This window comes from Atractosteus spatula, unplaced genomic scaffold (genome assembly GCF_055471065.1).
Source record: "Atractosteus spatula isolate fAtrSpa1 unplaced genomic scaffold, fAtrSpa1.hap1 Scaffold_189, whole genome shotgun sequence".
NCBI lineage: Eukaryota > Metazoa > Chordata > Actinopteri > Semionotiformes > Lepisosteidae > Atractosteus > Atractosteus spatula.
This window is the reverse complement of record NW_028296751.1, coordinates 44,548-63,274: the sequence shown is the minus strand read 5'-3', so window position 1 is coordinate 63,274 and position 18,727 is coordinate 44,548. Positions and strand designations below refer to the sequence as shown.

The 18,727-nt window shown below is 51.7% G+C and overlaps 1 protein-coding gene across 1 annotated transcript; it reads right to left on the bottom strand.

The window, feature by feature from the left end:
- Window positions 1-468: 468 nt before the first annotated feature.
- LOC148808877 (copine-6-like) lies at window positions 469-18,350 on the bottom strand (the record flags this gene model as incomplete). Its single annotated transcript, XM_088909356.1, has 14 exons — window positions 18,155-18,350; window positions 17,846-18,034; window positions 17,680-17,754; window positions 15,816-15,890; window positions 15,211-15,294; window positions 14,189-14,278; window positions 12,652-12,750; window positions 12,063-12,149; window positions 8,281-8,340; window positions 4,691-4,824; window positions 3,483-3,537; window positions 2,477-2,528; window positions 1,219-1,352; window positions 469-705 (listed from the first exon to the last, which is right to left on the bottom strand). Coding segments are annotated over exons 1-14 (1,524 nt in total), but the record flags the coding sequence as incomplete, so codon positions are not given.
- Window positions 18,351-18,727: the final 377 nt, after the last annotated feature.

The window sequence follows — 18,727 nt, the reverse complement described above, 5'->3', positions numbered from 1 at the left end:
AGAGAGGCACACAGTCACAGTGACACTCAGAGAGAGGCACACAGTCACAGTGACAGACAGAGAGAGAGGCACACAGTCACAGTTACACTCAGAGAGAGAGGCACACAGTTACAGTGACAGACTGAGAGAGGCACACACAGTCACAGTGACAGACAGAGAGAGGCACACAGTCACAGTGACACTCAGAGAGAGACACACAGTCACAGTGACAGACTGAGAGAGGCACACAGTCACAGTGACAGACAGAGAGAGAGGCACACAATCACAGTGACAGACAGAGAGAGAGGCACACAATCACAGTGACAGACAGAGAGAGACACACAGTCACAGTGACAGACAGAGAGAGAGGCACACAATCACAGTGACAGACAGAGAGAGACACACAGTCACAGTGACAGACTGAGAGAGAGGCACACAGTCACAGTGACAATCAGAGAGAGAGACACACAGTCACAGTGACAGACTCACGTGTTTAAAGTCCCTGAAGGGCACGAACTGCACAATGTCCCGCTCGGCACTGCGGCCCCCACTGGTCAGCAGACTGCCATCGTCGCCGTCCAGTGCCCGCATCTCTGAGAAATCGGCAAAGCCCACGCCCACGATGACCACTGACATCGGGAGCGCAGACGCCCGCACGATGGCCTCCCGGGTCTCAGCAAGGTCACTGACCGTCCCGTCAGTGAGGATCAGGAGAATATAGTACTGCTGCTCTCACACACACACAGGGAGGAATGGAGAGGGAGAGGCAATATGTCAACGTCCTGGAGTGTCCAGTCAGTGTGTCTGTATGAACCCCTCTCTCTCAGTGCAGTGTTAATGTACTGGAGTGTCCAGTCAGTCAGTGTGTCTGTATTAACCCCTCTCTCTCAGTGCAGTGTTAATGTACTGGAGTGTCCAGTCAGTGTGTCTGTATGAACCCCTCTCTCTCAGTGCAGTGTTAATGTACTGGAGTGTCCAGTCAGTGTGTCTGTATGAACCCCTCTCTCTCAGTGCAGTGTTAATGTACTGGAGTGTCCAGTCAGTCAGTGTGTCTGTATGAACCCCTCTCTCTCAGTGCAGTGTTAATGTACTGGAGTGTCCAGTCAGTCAGTGTGTCTGTATGAACCCCTCTCTCTCAGTGCAGTGTTAATGCACTGGAGTGTCCAGTCAGTCAGTGTGTCTGTATGAACCCCTCTCTCTCAGTGCAGTGTTAATGTACTGGAGTGTCCAGTCTCTCACTTTGGCAGTCATAGTTTTCAGTTCCTCTTGTGCCAACTGAGCGATGCGAGTGATGATGGGAGCAACATTAGTCGGGCCATAGAGCTGGACTAGAGGCAGGCACTGCTGATAAGCCTCAATCACCCCCTGAATACCTGAGAAAATGAAAGAGACAGGGGTTAATACAGACACCATTACTGGACACTCCAATACATTAACACTGCACTGAGAGAGAGGGGTTAATACAGACACACTGACTGACTGGACTCCAGTACATTAACACTGCACTGAGAGAGAGGGGTTCATACAGACACACTGACTGGACACTCCAGTACATTAACACTGCACTGAGAGAGAGGGGTTCATACAGACACACTGACTGACTGGACACTCCAGTACATTAACACTGCACTGAGAGAGAGGGGTTAATACAGACACACTGACTGGACACTCCAGTACATTAACACTCTACTGAGAGAGAGGGGTTCATACAGACACACTGACTGACTGGACACTCCAGTACATTAACACTGCACAGAGAGAGAGGGGTTCATACAGACACACTAACTGGACACTCCAGTACATTAACACTGCACTGAGAGAGAGGGGTTAATACAGACACACTGACTGGACACTCCAGTACATTAAGACTGCACTGAGAGAGAGGGGTTCATACAGACACACTGACTGACTGGACACTCCAGTACATTAACACTGCACTGAGAGAGAGGGGTTCATACAGACACACTAACTGGACACTCCAGTACATTAACACTGCACTGAGAGAGAGGGGTTCATACAGACACACTGACTGACTGGACACTCCAGTACATTAACACTGCACTGAGAGAGAGGGGTTCATACAGACACACTGACTGGACACTCCAGTACATTAACACTGCACTGAGAGAGAGGGGTTAATACAGACACACTGACTGGACACTCCAGTACATTAACACTGCACTGAGAGAGAGGGGTTAATACAGACACACTGACTGACTGGACACTCCAGTACATTAACACTGCACTGAGAGAGAGGGGTTCATACAGACACACTGACTGACTGGACACTCCAGTACATTAACACTGCCCTGAGAGAGAGGGGTTAATAAAATAGGTAACACCTTTGAAACACTGCACTCATGGAGGACATGAATCTATAAACAATGAAGAGGCTCATTTTTAATGCCGTCTGACATAGTTCATATACGTGTCTGGCCTTCGGAAGGCTGTTATCACTGTACAGAAGTGCGTTGCACATTGTTTAATACTGCTGTACCTTCGCACTCAGGGTTGTCTGGGTTGAAGTTCAGGGGGAAGTCATGTGACACCTGCAACGAGTTCACAGTGAGAATCACTTTCATTAGTGGGAGAAGAACGTTTCTCTGTGTCAGCAGTAACAGAAACAGCAGCAGCAGTAACAGCAGTGATATTGAGAGTATCAGTAGTATTTGTAACAGTAGTCACACTAAGTTTCAGCAGTAACAGTAGTGATACTAAGAATATTATCAGTAACAGTAGTGATATTGAGAGTATTAGCAGTAACAGTAGTGATATTGGGAGTATTAGCAGTTACAATAGTGATACTAAGAATATTATCAGTAACAGTGATATTGGGAGTATAAGCAGTAACAATAGTGATACTAAGAATATTATCAGTAACAGCAGTGATATTGGGAGTATTAGCAGTAACAATAGTGATACTAAGAATATTAGCAGTAACAGTAGTGATATTGGGAGTATTAGCAGTAACTTTAAAATTAGTCATATTGAGAGTTTATCAGTATCAGTAACAGAAGTGATATCGACAGTATTAGCAGTAACAGTAAGAGCAGTGGTATTGAGAGTATTAGCAGTAAAAGTAGTGATACTGGTATCAGTAACAGTAGTATCAGTAACAGCAGTTACTGTTATCGGTAACAGTAACAGCTGTGATACTGAGAGTATTAGCAGTAACAGTAATGAAAGTGAATCTATTAGCAGTAACATTCATGATTGTACATCTATCAGCAATAACAGCATTACTTTATTAATATTGTAAATGTGTACAGTATGTCAGCATTGGCATTTCTGTATCAGTGTAACCCCATTGTCATTACTAGAATTAATGTATTCCTGTATTTTTGTAATTCTTATGTCAGTACTGGTATTCCTGTAACCCCTGTGTCAGTACTGGTATTCCTGTAACCCCTGTGTCAGTGCTGTTAATACTATACTGTATAATTGTAAGCGTATTGTCATGACTGGTATTACTGTATTCAATAATACCACTATATCAGTGTCACCTCGTAGTTGGGGGGTATCCGGGCTCCAAATCCGAAGGCAGGGAATGACTTGTCACTGGAGTTCATTGAAAAGAAAAAGGTTTAATTAGATCAACACTCTCATGTAGTGTGAGTCTTATCCACAGCAGTGAGAATGAGAGACAGACAGTCTTATCCACCGCAGCGTGAGAGACAGACAGTCTTATCCACAGCAGTGTGAGAGACAGACAGTCTTATCCACCGCAGCGTGAGAGACAACAGTCTTATCCACAGCAGTGAGAGAGACAGACAGTCTTATCCACCGCAGTGTGAGAGACAGACAGTCTTATCCACAGCAGTGAGAATGAGAGACAGACAGTCTTATCCACCGCAGCGTGAGAGACAGACAGTCTTATCCACAGCAGTGAGAGAGACAGTCTTATCCACTGCAGTGTGAGAGACAGTCTTATCCACAGCAGTGTGAGAAACAGACAGTCTTATCCACCGCATTGTGAGAGACAGACAGTCTTATCCACAGCAATGTGAGAGACAGACAGTCTTATCCACAGCAGTGAGAATGAGAGACAGTCTTATCCACCGCAGTGTGAGAGACAGACAGTCTTATCCACAGCAATGTGAGAGACAGACAGTCTTATCCACAGCAGTGAGAATGAGAGACAGTCTTATCCACCGCAGTGTGAGAGACAGTCTTAACCACTGCAGCGTGAGAGACAGTCTTATCCACAGCAGTGTGAGAGACAGTATTATCCACCACAGCGTGAGAGACAGACAGTCTTATCCACAGCAATGTGAGAGACAGACAGTCTTATCCACCACAGCGTGAGAGACAGACAGTCTTATCCACAGCAGTGAGAGAGACAGACAGTCTTATCCCCCGCATTGTGAGAGACAACAGTCTTATCCACAGCAGTGAGAGACAGAGTCTTATCCACAGCAGACTACAAGAAATTGTCTGGGTTTATAAATACAAGTCTGCTCTTTAGGAATAAAGCCTATCTTAGCTGCAACCAGGCACTCTGTGATGATGGAACAAGCACAGGCTTACTCCATGCTGAAAAGAGAAGAAAAGACACACAATGTTTTGATCTTCTTCACCTGAAACGTTCAGCCTGGAATAAACCGTGACTTGTTGCTTTGCAGCCTACGCCTGCTGACGCAGCTCCCTGCTCGAGCTGCTGTGTGATGATGTCAGCCTGGCGGACTGCCTCAGCCTGATGATGTCACAGTACCTGTCGTAGTCCTGGCACACCTCGGCCACCGCTGACAGGGCCTTGACATATTCGTTGGGCTGTGATTGGTCGATGAAGTGGAGGGAGGAGTGGCTCTGGGGATCGCCGTTGGATGCCGTGAAGTCAATCGCTACCTGAGAAAGAGGGATGACCAACAAAGTGGGAGAGAGAGACAGAGTGCAGGACAGAGAGACAGACAGACCTGGCTGTCCAGAGAGGACAGGCTCAGTGACCACAGCCTGGACACAGAAACTGGAAACAGGCAGATCTGGCTGTCCAGAGAGGACAGGCTCAGTGGCCACAGCCTGGACACAGACACTGGACACAGACAGACCTGACTGTCCAGAGAGGACAGGCTGTGCTCCCACTGCCAGCGGGGAGAAATAGAGACAGAGGTGCACTTCCTACTGCACTTTGACAGATACTCTGGGATTAGAGAAACATTCTTCCCTAAACTCAGAAATCTAGTCCCAGAGTTCCCACACCTGCCAGAATCACAACGGGTCCCAATCCTACTGGGAGAGGGAGGAGGGAACTCGGTGGAACTGGCAGCCCAGTATGACTGTAGACAGAGCCTGTCTCTCAATAATAATTATACAGTGTGTGATCTCCTGTCACAGCCTGAGGAACAGTGAGCCTGTCTCTCAATAATAATAATACAGTGTGTGATCTCCTGTCACAGCCTGAGGAACAGTGAGCCTGTCTCTCAATAATAATAATACAGTGTGTGATCTCCTGTCACAGCCTAAGGAACAGACAGTGAGCCTGTCTCTCAATAATAATAATACAGAGTGTGATCTCCTGTCACAGCCTGAGGAACAGACAGTGAGCCTGTCTCTCAATAATAATAATACAGTGTGTGATCTCCTGTCACAGCCTGAGGAACAGACAGTGAGCTTGTCTCTCAATAATAATAATACAGTGTGTGATCTCCTGTCACAGCCTGAGGAACAGTGAGCTTGTCTCTCAATAATAATAATACAGTGTTTGATCTCCTGTCACAGCTTGAGGAACAGTGAGCTTGTCTCTCAATAATAATAATACAGTGTGTGATCTCCTGTCACAGCCTGAGGAACAGTGAGCTTGTCTCTCAATAATAATAATACAGTGTTTGATCTCCTGTCACAGCCTGAGGAACAGTGAGTCTGTCTCTCAATAATAATAATACAGTGTGTGATCTCCTATCACAGCCTGAGGAACAGACAGTGAGCCTGTCTCTTAGTAATAATGCAGTGTGTGATCTCCTGTCACAGCCTGAGGAGCAGTGAGCCTGTCTCTCAATAATAATAACACAGTGTGTGGTCTCCTGGCACAGCCTGAGGAACAGACAGTGAGCCTGTCTCTCAATAATAATAATACAGTGTGTGATCTCCTGTCACAGCCTGAGGAACAGACAGCGAGCCTGTCTCTCAATAATAATAATACAGTGTGTGATCTCCTGTCACAGCCTGAGGAACAGACAGTGAGCCTGTCTCTCAATAATAATAATACAGTGTGTGATCTCCTGTCACAGCCTGAGGAACAGACAGCGAGCCTGTCTCTCAATAATAATAATACAGTGTGTGATCTCCTGTCACAGCCTGAGGAACAGACAGTGAGCCTGTCTCTCAATAATAATAATACAGTGTGTGATCTCCTGTCACAGCCTGAGGAACAGACAGTGAGTCTGTCTCTCAATAATAATTATACAGTGTGTGATTTCCTGTCACAGCCTGAGGAACAATGAGCCTGTCTCTCAATAATAATAATACAGTGTGTGATCTCCTGTCACAGCCTGAGGAACAGACAGTGAGCCTGTCTCTCAATAATAATAATACAGTGTGTGATCTCCTATCACAGCCTGAGGAACAGACAGTGAGCCTCTCTCAATAATAATAATACAGTGTGTGATCTCCTGTCACAGCCTGAGGAACAGACAGTGAGCCTGTCTCTCAATAATAATAATACAGTGTGTGATCTCCTGTCACAGCCTGAGGAACAGACAGTGAGTCTGTCTCTCAATAATAATTATACAGTGTGTGATTTCCTGTCACAGCCTGAGGAACAATGAGCCTGTCTCTCAATAATAATAATACAGTGTGTGATCTCCTGTCACAGCCTGAGGAACAGACAGTGAGCTTGTCTCTCAATAATAATAATACAGTGTGTGATCTCCTGTCACAGCCTGAGGAACAGACAGTGAGCCTCTCTCAATAATAATAATACAGTGTGTGATCTCCTGTCACAGCCTGAGGAACAGACAGTGAGCCTGTCTCTCAATAATAATAATACAGTGTGTGATCTCCTGTCACAGCCTGAGGAACAGACAGTGAGCCTGTCTCTCAATAATAATAATACAGTGTGTGATCTCCTGTCACAGCCTGAGGAACAGACAGCGAGCCTGTCTCTCAATAATAATAATACAGTGTGTGATCTCCTGTCACAGCCTGAGGAACAGACAGTGAGCCTGTCTCTCAATAATAATAATACAGTGTGTGATCTCCTGTCACAGCCTGAGGAACAGACAGTGAGTCTGTCTCTCAATAATAATTATACAGTGTGTGATTTCCTGTCACAGCCTGAGGAACAATGAGCCTGTCTCTCAATAATAATAATACAGTGTGTGATCTCCTGTCACAGCCTGAGGAACAGACAGTGAGCCTGTCTCTCAATAATAATAATACAGTGTGTGATCTCCTGTCACAGCCTGAGGAACAGACAGCGAGCCTGTCTCTCAATAATAATAATACAGTGTGTGATCTCCTGTCACAGCCTGAGGAACAGACAGTGAGCCTGTCTCTCAATAATAATAATACAGTGTGTGATCTCCTGTCACAGCCTGAGGAACAGACAGTGAGTCTGTCTCTCAATAATAATAATACAGTGTGTGATCTCCTGTCACAGCCTGAGGAACAGACAGTGAGCCTGTCTCTCAATAATAATAATACAGTGTGTGATCTCCTGTCACAGCCTGAGGAACAGACAGTGAGCCTGTCTCTCAATAATAATAACACAGTGTGTGATCTCCTGTCACAGCGTGAGGAACAGTGAGCCTGTCTCTCAATAATAATAATACAGTGTGTGATCTCCTGTCACAGCCTGAGGAACAGACAGTGAGCCTGTCTCTCAATAATAATAATACAGTGTGTGATCTCCTGTCACAGCCTGAGGAACAGTGAGCTTGTCTCATTAATATCCGTGTTGTATGTTGTGAGTGAATGAGTCTGAAGTTTAATTGTCTGAAGATGACCTGTATTCCATGCTAAAATGAAAATTGTCTGTCTTGGTTTCCTTTCAGCATGGAATACACCTTCACCTGTTCCCTTGCAGCTCCCTCCTCAGCCGTCTACGATGTGTTAGTTTTATCTGCTCTGGCCACACTGCGGTTCCCTGGACACGCCAATAAGGCTGTTTGAGATTGAATTAGAGAGAGAAGGACAGAGAGCGACAGAGAGGAAAGAAGGAATTCTCCTCTGACTGATACCAGTTTTACTCCTGTTGTGGCAGAGCAGGAATGCAGTCTTTAACACTTACAGCGCTGGAATGGCTGGCTTACAAAACCTGCCGCTGGCCATGTCCCAGGGCATGAATAACCACCAGCAGCAACTCACCGAGAAATGAATCTGACAGCCGCCCAAGATGTAGTCCAGGAAAGTGTAGACCTTCTCAGTCTGAAACACACACAGGTAGACACACACACACTCATGATGTAGTCCAGGAAAGAGTAGACCTTCTCAGTCTGAAACACACACAGGTAGACACACACACACTCATGATGTAGTCCAGGAGAGACAGTAGACCTTCTCAGTCTGAAACACACACAGAAAGACACACACACACACTCGTGATGTAGTCCAGGAGAGACAGTAGACCTTCTCAGTCTGAAACACACACAGAAAGACACACACACACACTCGTGATGTAGTCCAGGAAAGAGTAGACCTTCTCAGTCTGAAACACACACAGGTAGACACACACACACACTCGTGATGTAGTCCAGGAAAGAGTAGACCTTCTCAGTCTGAAACACACACAGGTAGACACACACACACTCATGATGTAGTCCAGGAAAGAGTAGACCTTCTCAGTCTGAAACACACACAGAAAGACACACACACACACACTCGTGATGTAGTCCAGGAAAGAGTAGACCTTCTCAGTCTGAAACACACACAGGTAGACACACACACACTCATGATGTAGTCCAGGAAAGAGTAGACCTTCTCAGTCTGAAACACACACAGGTAGACACACACACACTCATGATGTAGTCCAGGAAAGAGTAGACCTTCTCAGTCTGAAACACACACAGAAAGACACACACACACACACTCGTGATGTAGTCCAGGAAAGAGTAGACCTTCTCAGTCTGAAACACACACAGGTAGACACACACACACTCATGATGTAGTCCAGGAAAGAGTAGACCTTCTCAGTCTGAAACACACACAGGTAGACACACACACACTCATGATGTAGTCCAGGAAAGAGTAGACCTTCTCAGTCTGAAACACACACAGAAAGACACACACACACACACTCGTGATGTAGTCCAGGAAAGAGTAGACCTTCTCAGTCTGAAACACACACAGATAGACACACACACACACTCGTGATGTAGTCCAGGAAAGAGTAGACCTTCTCAGTCTGAAACACACACAGGTAGACACACACACACACTCGTGATGTAGTCCAGGAAAGAGTAGAGCTTCTCAGTCTGAAACACACACAGGTAGACACACACACACTCATGATGTAGTCCAGGAGAGACTCTAGAGACTAGAGAAGTAGAACTTCTCAGTCTGAAACACACACAGGTAGACACACACACACTCATGATGTAGTCCAGGAGAGACAGTAGACCTTCTCAGTCTGAAACACACACAGATAGACACACACACACACTCGTGATGTAGTCCAGGAAAGAGTAGACCTTCTCAGTCTGAAACACACACAGGTAGACACACACACACTCATGATGTAGTCCAGGAGAGACAGTAGACCTTCTCAGTCTGAAACACACACAGGTAGACACACACACACTCATGATGTAGTCCAGGAGAGACAGTAGACCTTCTCAGTCTGAAACACACACAGATAGACACACACACACACTCGTGATGTAGTCCAGGAAAGAGTAGACCTTCTCAGTCTGAAACACACACAGGTAGACACACACACACTCATGATGTAGTCCAGGAGAGACAGTAGACCTTCTCAGTCTGAAACACACACAGGTAGACACACACACACTCATGATGTAGTCCAGGAAAGTGTAGACCTTCTCAGTCTGAAACACACACAGGTAGACACACACACACTCATGATGTAGTCCAGGAGAGACAGTAGACCTTCTCAGTCTGAAACACACACAGGTAGACACACACACACTCATGATGTAGTCCAGGAGAGATAGTAGACCTTCTCAGTCTGAAACACACACAGGTAGACACACACATACTCATGATGTAGTCCAGGAAAGAGTAGACCTTCTCAGTCTAAAACACACACAGATAAACACACACACACACTCATGATGTAGTCCAGGAGAGGCAGTAGACCTTCTCAGTCTGAAACACACACAGGTAGACACACACACACTCATGATGTAGTCCAGGAGAGAGAGTAGACACACACACACTCATGATGTAGTCCAGGAGAGAGAGTAGACACACACACACTCATGATGTAGTCCAGGAGAGAGAGTAGACACACACACACTCATGATGCAGTCCAGGAGAGAGAGTAGACACACACACACTCATGATGTAGTCCAGGAGAGAGAGTAGACACACACACACACTCATGATGTAGTCCAGGAGAGAGAGTAGACACACACACACACTCATGATGTAGTCCAGGAGAGAGAGAGTAGACACACACACACTCATGATGTAGTCCAGGAGAGAGAGTAGACACACACACACTCATGATGTAGTCCAGGAGAGAGAGTAGACACACACACACACTCATGATGCAGTCCAGGAGAGAGAGTAGACACACACACACACTCATGATGCAGTCCAGGAGAGAGAGTAGACACACACACACTCATGATGCAGTCCAGGAGAGAGAGTAGACACACACACACACACACACACACACACTCATGATGTAGTCCAGGAGAGAGAGTAGACACACACACACTCATGATGCAGTCCAGGAGAGAGAGTAGACACACACACACTCATGATGTAGTCCAGGAGAGAGAGTAGACACACACACACTCATGATGTAGTCCAGGAGAGAGAGTAGACACACACACACTCATGATGCAGTCCAGGAGAGAGAGTAGACACACACACACACACACACTCATGATGTAGTCCAGGAGAGAGAGTAGACACACACACACTCATGATGCAGTCCAGGAGAGAGAGTAGACACACACACACACACACACACTCATGATGTAGTCCAGGAGAGAGAGCAGACACACACACACACTCATGATGTAGTCCAGGAGAGAGAGTAGACACACACACACTCATGATGCAGTCCAGGAGAGAGAGTAGACACACACACACACACACACACACACACACACACACACACACTCATGATGTAGTCCAGGAGAGAGAGCAGACACACACACACTCATGATGTAGTCCAGGAGAGAGAGTAGACACACACACACTCATGATGCAGTCCAGGAGAGAGAGTAGACACACACACACACACACACACACTCATGATGTAGTCCAGGAGAGAGAGTAGACACACACACACTCATGATGCAGTCCAGGAGAGAGAGTAGACACACACACACTCATGATGTAGTCCAGGAGAGAGAGTAGACACACACACACTCATGATGCAGTCCAGGAGAGAGAGTAGACACACACACACTCATGATGTAGTCCAGGAGAGAGAGCAGACACACACACACTCATGATGCAGTCCAGGAGAGAGAGTAGACACACACACACACTCATGATGCAGTCCAGGAGAGAGTAGACACACACACACTCATGATGCAGTCCAGGAGAGAGAGTAGACACACACACACACACACACACACACACACACACACACTCATGATGTAGTCCAGGAGAGAGAGCAGACACACACACACTCATGATGTAGTCCAGGAGAGAGAGTAGACACACACACACACACACACACTCATGATGTAGTCCAGGAGAGAGAGTAGACACACACACACTCATGATGCAGTCCAGGAGAGAGAGTAGACACACACACACTCATGATGTAGTCCAGGAGAGAGAGTAGACACACACACACTCATGATGCAGTCCAGGAGAGAGAGTAGACACACACACACTCATGATGTAGTCCAGGAGAGAGAGCAGACACACACACACTCATGATGCAGTCCAGGAGAGAGAGTAGACACACACACACACACACACACACACACACACACACTCACCCGGCACTTTGTCACCACGATTCGACCTGAGTTCTTGTAGTTTCTCCTCTTGGCTTTGTATTTGGGATTAATACAGTCAAGGGTCACCTGTGGAGAGACAGACTTGAGTGAGGAAGGACAGAGAGAGCCTGGGACAGGCAGAGTCACAGACAGAGAGAGACACAGAGACAGACAGAGTCACAGACAGAGATAGACACTGAGACAGAGAGACATTGAGACAGAGACACACACAGAGACACTGAGACAGAGAGACATTGAGACAGAGTCACAGACAGAGACACACAGAGAGACACTGAGACATTGAGACCGAGTCACAGACAGAGACACACACAGAGACACTGAGACAGAGAGACACTGTAACAGAGAGACAGAGTCACAGACAGAGACACACACTGAGACACTGAGACAGAAAGACATTGAGACAGAGTCACAGACCCAGACGTGCAGAGGGGTTTTGCAGTGAGACAGTGTGAAACGAGGTCTAGGTGTGAGACAGACAGAGTCACAGACCCAGACGTGCAGAGGGGTTTTGCAGTGAGACAGTGTGAGACGAGGTCTAGGTGTGAGACAGAGGAACTGAGTGACTCACCTCTCCCCCTCTGCCGCCGCCCTGCAGGTCAGCGAGGGCTGTGAACGCCTCTCCGATGAAGTCGTGTCTCCCGCTGGAGTCAAAATCAAACACTGCCAGCTGGGAGGAGAGAAAGAGTCCACACACACACACCGTCCTCAGTGTCTGCTCCGTCTCCTCTCCCACTCCCACGCTCTCCCCTCTCCCCTCCCCCACTCCCACTCTCCTTCCCCTCGCCTCTCCTTCCCCACTCCCACTCACACTCTCTCCCCTCCCCCACTCCCACTCTCCTTCCCCTCTGCTCTCCTTCCCCACTCCCACTCCCACTCTCTCCCCTCTCCCCTCCCCCTCCCCCACTCCCACTCTCTCCCCTCTCCCCTCCCCCACTCCCACTCTCCTTCCCCTCTCCTCTCCTTCCCCACTCCCACTCACACTCTCTCCCCTCCCCCACTCCCACTCTCCTTCCCCTCTGCTCTCCTTCCCCACTCCCACTCCCACTCTCTCCCCTCTCCCCTCCCCCTCCCCCACTCCCACTCTCTCCCCTCTCCCCTCCCCCACTCCCACTCTCCTTCCCCTCTCCTCTCCTTCCCCACTCCCACTCCCACTCTCTCCCCTCTCCCCTCCCCCACTCCCACTCTCTCCCCTCTCCTTCCCCCCTCCCACTCCCACTCTCTCCCCTCTCCCCTCCCCCACTCCCACTCTCCTTCCCCTCTCCCTTCCCCCACTCCCACTCTCCTTCCCCTCTCCCACTCTCTCCCCTCTCCCCTCCCCCACTCTCCTCTCCTTCCCCACTCCCACTCCCACTCTCTCCCCTCTCCCCTCCCCCACTCCCACTCTCCTTCCCCTCTCCTCTCCTTCCCCACTCCCACTCTCTCCCCTCTCCTTCCCCCCTCCCACTCCCACTCTCTCCCCTCTCCCCTCCCCCACTCCCACTCTCCTTCCCCTCTCCCTTCCCCCACTCCCACTCTCCTTCCCCTCTCCCACTCTCTCCCCTCTCCCCTCCCCCACTCTCCTCTCCTTCCCCACTCCCACTCCCACTCTCTCCCCTCTCCCCTCCCCCACTCCCACTCTCCTTCCCCTCTCCTCTCCTTCCCCACTCCCACTCTCTCCCCTCTCCCCTCCCCCACTCCCACTCCCACTCCCACTCTCTCCCCTCTCCCCTCCCCCACTCCTCTCCTTCCCCACTCACACCCTCTCCCCTCTCCCCTCCCCTTCCCCCTCCCCCACTCCCACTCCCACTCTCTCCCCTCTCCCCTCCCCCACTCCCACTCTCCTTCCCCTCTCCTCTCCTTCCCCACTCACACTCTCACTCTCTCCCCTCTCCCCTCTCCCCTCTCCCACTCCCACTCCCACTCCCACTCTCTCTCCACACTCCCACTCTTCTTCCCCTCTCCTCTCCTTCCCCACTCTCTCTCCCCTCCCACTCCCACTCTCTCCCCTCTCCCACTCCCACTCTCTCCCCTCTCTGTCTCTGGGTTAGGGATCTCTGGCTCCTTCCCCACACCCCTCCCTGTGTCCCACTTGTCCCTTCCCCTCCCGTCTCTCTGTGACGCAGTACCCTCAGCCTCCTCTGGGGGTCACCACTGCAGAGGGAGTGTAGGGACACAGTGAAGGGCTCCCACTGGGGGCTGAGATCATTCTTCACCACCTGCAACCAACACCGCACAGTGAGAGAGACTCACGACCCCTGTGCTTGAGCTGTCTCACCTGTCCTTGAGCTGTCTCACCTCTGTGTGCCTGTCTCACCTCTGTCCTTGAGCTGTCTTACCTCTGTGCACCTGTCTCACCTCTCTCCTTGAGCTGTATCACTTACGTGCACCTGTCTCACCTCCGTCCTTAATCTGTTTCAGCTCTGTGCACCTGTCTCACCTCTGTGTGCCTGTCACCTCTGTCTTTGAGCTGTCTCACCTCTGTGCACCTCTGTCACCTCTGTCCTTAAACTGTCTCACCTCTGTGCGCCTGTCTCACCTCCATCCTTGAGCTGTCTCACCTCTGTGCACCTCTGTCACCTCTGTCCTTAAACTGTCTCACCTCTGTCCGCCTGTCTCACCTCCATCCTTGAGCTGTCTCACCTCTGTGCCCCTGTCTCACCTCTGTCCTTGAGCTGTCTCACCTCTGTGTGCCTGTCTCACTTCCGTCCTTGAACTGTCTTGCCTCAATGTGCCTGTCTCACCTCTGACCTTAAGCTGTCTCAGCAATGTGGACCTGTCTCTCCTCTGTGTGCCTGTCTCACCTCTGTCCTGGAGCTGTCTCACCTCTGTGCACCTGTCTCACCTCCGTCCTGGAGCTGTCTCACCTCTGTCCGCCTGTCTCACCTCCGTCCTGGAGCTGTCTCACCTCTGTGCCCCTGTCTCACCTCTGTCCTTGAGCTGTCTCACCTCTGTGTGCCTGTCTCACTTCCGTCCTTGATCTGTCTTGCCTCAATGCGCCTGTCTCACCTCTGACCTTAAGCTGTCTCAGCTCTGTGCACCTGTCTCTCCTCTGTGTGCCTGTCTCACCTCTGTCCTGGAGCTGTCTCACCTCTGTGCGCCTGTCTCACTTCTGTGCACCTGTCTCACCTCCGTCCTGGAGCTGTCTCACCTCTGTGCGCTTCACCAGCTGCTCGGTCTGGTCGCTGTGCAGCTTGTAGATCTCCAGGAAGGGATCGGACTTGCTGAAGAGGTCCTGTGGAGGAGGAGGGCGGATGAAGAGGGAGGGAGGGAGACAGCGGACCACAGGAGGGAGACTCCCTCGTCATCATCATCATCCCCGTCGCCATCGGCGGCTCCACCGGAGCGCTCACACGGGCGATGAGTCAGCGGCGGCGCCATCTGGCTCCGGGAGTCTCAGGGCCACTGGCGAGGGGCTGAGGCTCATTACTGCCGGTAATTGAACTGAGCATAATTGGATTTTTCTGCTGAACTGTTTTCAGCTCTTAAGTGCCTGCGTGGGGGAGGGGGTCCACACTTTTATAGATCAGATCTGTTTCTTAATTGTGCCAGCTGTGCTCAGCCACTAGTTTCATTAACTGTGGGTGTGAAGTTACTGAGCGCTGTATCACAGCTGTGTTCAGTCCCTAGTTTCAGTAGCTGTGGGTGTGAAGTTACTGAGCGCTGTATCACAGCTGTGTTCTCTCCCTCTCCATGCCTCCCTGTCTCTCTCACTCCCTTCCCCTCTCTGTGTACCGGTCTCTCTCTCTGTCTCACCTTGTTGTCCAGTTTCAGGGCTCTGAACTGCAGCTCCACAAACTCATTGGTGCCGGAAACCTCTTCAGCTGTGACCTGACAGACAGACAACAGCACAACAGAACCTGTTTCAATCTGAACACGGTACACCGTCTGCCAGCAGGGGGAGATCTCGTCCACAACCCCTGAGCCCCTGACCGCGGCGTACACGGTTTGCCAGCAGGGGGAGCTCTCTCCACAATCCACAACCCCCGAGCCCCTGACCGCAGTGCACACGGTCTACCAGCAGGGGGAGCTCTCTCCACAACCCCCGAACCCCTGACCGCGGCCCACACCGTCTGCCAGCAGGGGGAGATCTCTCCACAACCCCCGAGCCCCTGACCGCGGCGCACACAGTCTGCCAGCAGGGGGAGATCTCTCCACAACCCCTGAGCCCCTGACCGCGGCGTACACGGTCTGCCAGCAGGGGGAGATCTCTCCACAACCCCTGAGCCCCTGACCGCGGCGCACACGGTCTGCCAGCAGGGGGAGATCTCTCCACAACCCCTGAGCCCCTGACCACGGCGTACACGGTCTGCCAGCAGGGGGAGATCTCTCCACAACCCCTGAGCCCCTGACCGCGGCGCACACGGTCTGCCAGCAGGGGGAGATCTCTCCACAACCCCTGAGCCCCTGACCGCGGCGCACACAGTCTACCAGCAGGGGGAGATCTCTCCACAACCCCTGAGCCCCTGACCGCGGCACACACCGTCTGTCAGCAGGGGGAGATCTCTCCACAATCCACAACCCCCGAGCCCCTGACCGCAGTGCACACGGTCTGCCAGCAGGGGGAGCTCTCTCCACAACCCCCGAACCCCTGACCGTGGCCCACACCATCTGCCAGCAGGGGGAGATCTCTCCACAACCCCCGAGCCCCTGACCGCGGCGCACACGGTCTGCCAGCAGGGGGAGATCTCTCCACAACCCCTGAGCCCCTGACCGCGGCGTACACGGTCTGCCAGCAGGGGGAGATCTCTCCACAACCCCTGAGCCCCTGACCGCGGCGCACACGGTCTGCCAGAAGGGGGAGCTCTCTCCACAATCCACAACCCCCGAGCCCCTGACCGCAGTGCACACGGTCTGCCAGCAGGGGGAGATCTCTCCACAATCCACAACCCCCGAGCCCCTGACCGCAGTGCACACGGTCTGCCAGCAGGGGGAGATCTCGTCCACAACCCCCGAACCCCTGACCGCGGCGCACACCGTCTGCCAGCAGGGGGAGATCTCTCCACAACCCCTGAGCCCCTGACCGCGGCGCACACAGTCTACCAGCAGGGGGAGATCTCTCCACAACCCCTGAGCCCCTGACCGCGGCACACACCGTCTGTCAGCAGGGGGAGATCTCTCCACAATCCACAACCCCCGAGCCCCTGACCGCAGTGCACACGGTCTGCCAGCAGGGGGAGCTCTCTCCACAACCCCCGAACCCCTGACCGTGGCCCACACCATCTGCCAGCAGGGGGAGATCTCTCCACAACCCCTGAGCCCCTGACCGCGGCGCACACGGTCTGCCAGCAGGGGGAGATCTCTCCACAACCCCCGAACCCCTGACCGCGGCGCACACCGTCTGCCAGCAGGGGGAGATCTCGTCCACAACCCCTGAGCCCCTGACCGCGGCGCACACCGTCTGCCAGCAGGGGGAGATCTCGCCACAAACCACAACCCCCGAGCCCCTGACCGCGGCGCACACGGTCTGCCAGCAGGGGGAGATCTCTCCACAATCCACAACCCCCGAGCCCCTGACCGCGGCACACACGGTCTGCCAGCAGGGGGAGCTCTCTCCACAACCCCCGAGCCCCTGACCGCGGTGAGGAGAACGTGCTCAGGAAGCCCCCCCCCCCCGTACCGTCATGGTGGCCCTCCCCGCCGGCTTGCCGTTCCTCAGGAGCAGGGGCCTGGTGACTCTCTTCTGAGACACCACCTGGGACAGAGGCGGAGAGAGAGGGGGGTCAGGGCGTGGGCGGGGGGCTCCCGGCCCGGCGGCGGCGGCGGCGGCGGCGGGCTGGCGGTACCTGTCCCAGCGTGCACTGCGCCGTGCCCAGGTGGTCGTCCTCGCGGACCTGGGGCTCCGCGCCCACGTCCCCCTGGGCGTCGAACACCTGCAGCTCCAGCGGCTGCACCTCCTGGAACAGGTACTGCAGGCAGAGGGCGCTAGAGAACTGGGGGGACACGCTGGAGCGCACCACCTCCGTCCGGCCGGCCTGGGGGCGCACACACACACACACACAGAGAGAGACAGAGAGAGAGAGTTGGGGGGCTCCTCTCATAGTGTGCAGAGCAGGAGAGGGGGGCACAAGTTTGGTTGAGAGGGCGGGGCTCACCTCCACCCAGCCTCCTTCGCTCTGCACCTTCACAATGACGCAGGGGTTGGGCTTCGCCAGCGTCTCTCGAGCCAATAGGAACTGGCAGGACACCCGGAGCTCCACCCTCGACAAACCCAGGTCCAGTGATTGGCCGTCCTTGCCGTCAGTCATGCTTCTTATCTGCTACGGCCAACCAATCGCAGCAGAGCTCAACCTGTCAACCTGACACAGAGCCTCACATCAACAATGGGCTCCAGCTCAACATCCCAGAAGCAGAGAGCGAGACTCAGAGTGACTCATTTCTAATGAGGATAAAAAATTCCACATACTGCACCCATCACTGGGGACAATAAGCTCTGGACACTCCTGTACATTAACACTGCACTGAGAGAGAGGGGTTCATACAGACACACTGACTGACTGGACACTCCAGTACATTAACACTGCACTGAGAGAGAGGGGTTCATACAGACACACTGACTGGACACTCCAGTACATTAACACTGCACTGAGAGAGAGGGGTTCATACGGACACACTGACTGGACACTCCAGTACATTAACACTGCACTGAGAGAGAGGGGTTCATACAG